Genomic DNA, 3,918 nt, shown 5'->3' on the forward strand with positions numbered 1-3,918 from the left:
ACCAACACCACCAACTTACGCAGAGCTTCTCTGCCCAACTCTCCCAACTGGGCACACGCATCGCGGATGTCGAAACACACCTTGAAGCCTGCTTTGCGGAAATAGGCGGCTCCCTCAGCAAGAAACGAACGCCCACTCCTACCTCCAACCCCCCGATTCAGCTCAACCCGGTCACCCCCGCGCAGACAGCTACCGGCCCCGGAGTTATCCTCAAGGCCCCCCAACTCACCCTACCCCCCACCTCTCGGAACTAACATGGGCAGCACCACCGCATCTCAGCAAAAACGTTTAGAAATCTGGCAATGGAACTGCCGAGGCTACCGTCGTAAGCGGAGCCTCCTTCAACAATACATAAACACCCAGCTTGAACCGCCAGACGTCATCGCCCTACAGGAGCCAGGTGTCTCGCCAACCCTGTCAGGTTACGAGGCCTATGACAGCCCGACCGAGGGCAAAGCGGCCATTCTCGTCAGTAAGGCGCTCACTGTCATTGCCCATGACGTCATCCCAGACACTCATATTGAGCATGTCATTGTAGAGATCGTGCTCCGGCGCCGGAAAAAGACCAGCAAGCACAGCCTTTTCATCCTCAATGCCTATAGTCCCCCCCGGCAACGCCACACAGACTTTTATACCCTCATCCGAGGTGCTTGTACACTGGCCAAGGGTAAGGATCTGATCCTACTCGGGGATTTCAATGCCCAAGACACAAGCTGGGGCTACAGGAATTCTGACCACAAAGGCAAGCAAATTGCCGCTGCCGTCGACACTTACCGGCTCGAGCTCCTGACCGATCCTACCACACCCACCCGCATCGGAAACAGTGTTTGTCGTGATACCTGCCCTGACCTTACCTTCATCAGAGGCAGCTCCACGTACACTTGGGAAAATCTCATGGAAACCCTGGGTAGTGACCACTATATCATTCGCACTCAACTCACTGAGGATGCTCTGCGGCGTCCCATCGGGAAAGCCAAAATCACGGATTGGGATGCATTCCGATGCGATAGCGAGCAAACCCTCGACGCTAACACCAGCCTTACGGACTGGTGCGAACAGCTTCGCCGCACCCAAGATCGCCATACAAAACACATCACCCGCACCACCCAGACCCCCGAGGTAGACGGCCACCTGCTCCACCTATGGGACGCACGTCGTAGTCTACTCCGCCGCTGGAAGACTCAAAAACATAATCGAAAACTTAAGGTCAAAATTGCCTTGCTCACCACCCAAGCAGAGGAATACGCCGCCAGCCTAGCCCAACTCAACTGGGCGCAATTCACGGACACCCTTAAGGGCTCTTTGGGGACGGCGCGCACGTGGCGCATTTTGCGGGCTCTCATCGACCCCACCCGCAGCAAAACTGAAACGAACAAGGCCGTCCATCGCCTCATTCACACATTTGACGGTACTGATGACGACCTTCTCGACCAGCTCCGGAGAAAATGCTTTGGCGATCACAATCCACCCCCTGCCAACACTGTCTATCAAGGCTCCCCAAACGCCCTCCTGGACCGCCCCATAACGATCGAGGAAGTGTATGCGGCCGTCCGCGCAAGCACACGCAACACTGCTGCCGGGGCTGACCGCATTACATATTCGCTTATCCGTAACCTCAATGACACTGCCCTGCAAGATCTCACGGCGTTCTTGAACACCCACTGGCAGAACGGCACCATCCCCCCGGAGTGGAAGCATGCCGAAGTGATCCTTATCCCGAAACCAGGCAAGAAGTTGCAAATCGAGAACCTGCGTCCAATCTCCCTTACTTCATGTCTGGGCAAGCTTTTCGAACGCGTGATCACCTTCCGCCTTCAGACCTACCTCGAAGATGGCAACCTGCTCCCACACACGATGTTCGGGTTCCGTGCGCATCTGTCCACTCAAGACGTCCTCCTCCAACTAAAAGAGGAAGTCATTGAACCCGTACCCCGCTATGGTGAAAACGTCATCATGGCGCTTGATATCAAGGGAGCATTTGACAACGTTAGCCACCCAGCCATTCTCGAAGGCCTTGCAGCCCTGAACTGCGGCCACCGTGTCTTCAACTACGTCAAAGCATTCCTGACCGATCGCACTGCCACTGTCGGGATGGGGACGATCCGATCAGACACCCTCGTAGTCCCTAATAGGGTACGCCGCAGGGTTCGGTCATCTCCCCCCTCCTTTTCAACGTGGCCATGGTGGGCCTGGCACATCAACTCCAACACATCGAGGGCGTTCGCCATGCCATGTATGCGGACGATATTACGGTCTGGGCTACCCAGGGCTCCCTCGGCGAAAAAGAATACAACCTCCAGCAAGCCGCCACTTGTGTCGAGCAATATGCGCATGCCCGCGGGCTGGCCTGCTCCACCGAAAAATCCGAGCTGCTCCGAGTTCGCCACTCCACAAGCCCAGCCCCGCCAGACTGCCCAGGAAAATCCCATCCGGGTCCTCCTCGCTGGCAAAGTCGTCCCCGAACGCTCCATCATCAGAGTGCTAGGTGCGTGGCTGCAATCCAACCGTCGCGCCACACATACCCTCACACTCTTGCGCAACACAACGCTACAAGTGGCCCGCATGATTGCCCGTGTCACCACCCGCCGCCATGGAATGCGGGAAGAAGATACTCTCAAGCTCGTTCGAAGTCTGATAGTGAGTCGAATCGTCTACGGCCTCCCCTACCATCACCTAAATCAGCAAGAACGCGACCAAATTGACGCCATGATGCGTCGGGCCTATCGGGTGGCCTTAAAGCTCCCCCCTGGTGCCCCAACAAGCAAACTCCTTGCCATGGGGGTACATAACACCTTCACGGAGCTATGTGAAGCACAAACGGCCACTCAGCTCCAACGTTTAACGCTCACACCCACAAGCCGCGCCCTCCTGCAGCTCCTCGGACACACTGGTACCCTTCGGGAGGCAGCCCGACTCCACCTAGTCCCAGATCATGTCCGCTCAACACTCACCGTTGCGCCTATCCCCCGCAACATGGCACCCCCTACTGCACCAGGGTCGACGGGAAGCACGAGTTGAGGCCTTAACCCTCAGGTACCGTGAGAACAACACCACTTGCTACACCGACGCAGCACTGTATCACACCACCCGCACTCGAGCAGTAGCGGTCGTCCTCGACCACCACCACCACAGGGAGCTAGCCAGTGCCTCCCTCCACTGCCAGAACATCACGGAGGCTGAAGAAGTTGCCATCGATCTTGCCATCGCTCAGGGCAACAAGCTAGGACGGTCGTTTCACGTTCTCACGGACTCCCAGGCCGCCTGCCGCAATTACCTGAAAGGACGCATTTCTCAACCTGCGCTCAATATCCTCCTAAGGGCACATGACGCTGGCGAACAGCTGCACATTCGAACACCTCCGATCAGGCATAAGATCATATGGACACCTGGCCACGCGGGGCTGGAGGGAAACCAGGCGGCGGACAGGGTCGCTCGAGGGTATACAAGCCGAGCACCCGATCACCCTGCCCCTGAGGCACACGTTCCAGTACCATGTGACTATTCGTCCATTCTAAATTATTATAAGGGTACCCGAAGAAAATACTCTCCCCCCCATCGCTCACTCACCAAAGAGGAGGCTACCAGCTGGAGACTTATCCAGGCAGGTACCTACCCCAACCTCCATCTCCTCAGCAAAATCCACCCCACGGCATACCCTTCACGCTGCCCGTGGTGTTCCGAGAAAGCCACTCTATTCCACATTACATGGGCGTGTCGTGCAATTACTGCCTTACCCCCCATCCAACACCCGAGCGCGGAGCGGTGGGAGTCGCTGTTGGCCAGCGAGGCCTTGGACGATCAGCTTAGCCTGATTGACAGGTCACGCAGGGCGGCGACGGCGAGCGGAGCCCTGGAGCGGAGCCCTGGACGTCAATGACCTTTGCAATACGCCGACTTTTGGCCTGCTCAAAAGGCCGG

At 57.2% G+C, this 3,918-nt stretch overlaps 1 protein-coding gene across 1 annotated transcript; it reads left to right on the forward strand.

Moving 5' to 3' along the window:
* Positions 1-255: 255 nt before the first annotated feature.
* On the forward strand, positions 256-3,026 carry LOC119449211 (uncharacterized). The gene is made up of 2 exons (XM_037712392.1): positions 256-1,726; positions 2,875-3,026. The coding sequence occupies exons 1-2, from the start codon at positions 256-258 to the stop codon at positions 3,024-3,026; spliced, it is 1,623 nt and encodes a 540-aa protein (XP_037568320.1).
* Positions 3,027-3,918: the final 892 nt, after the last annotated feature.

The sequence above is a fragment of the Dermacentor silvarum genome, chromosome 4, assembly GCF_013339745.2.
Source record: "Dermacentor silvarum isolate Dsil-2018 chromosome 4, BIME_Dsil_1.4, whole genome shotgun sequence".
Taxonomy (NCBI): Eukaryota; Metazoa; Arthropoda; class Arachnida; order Ixodida; family Ixodidae; genus Dermacentor; species Dermacentor silvarum.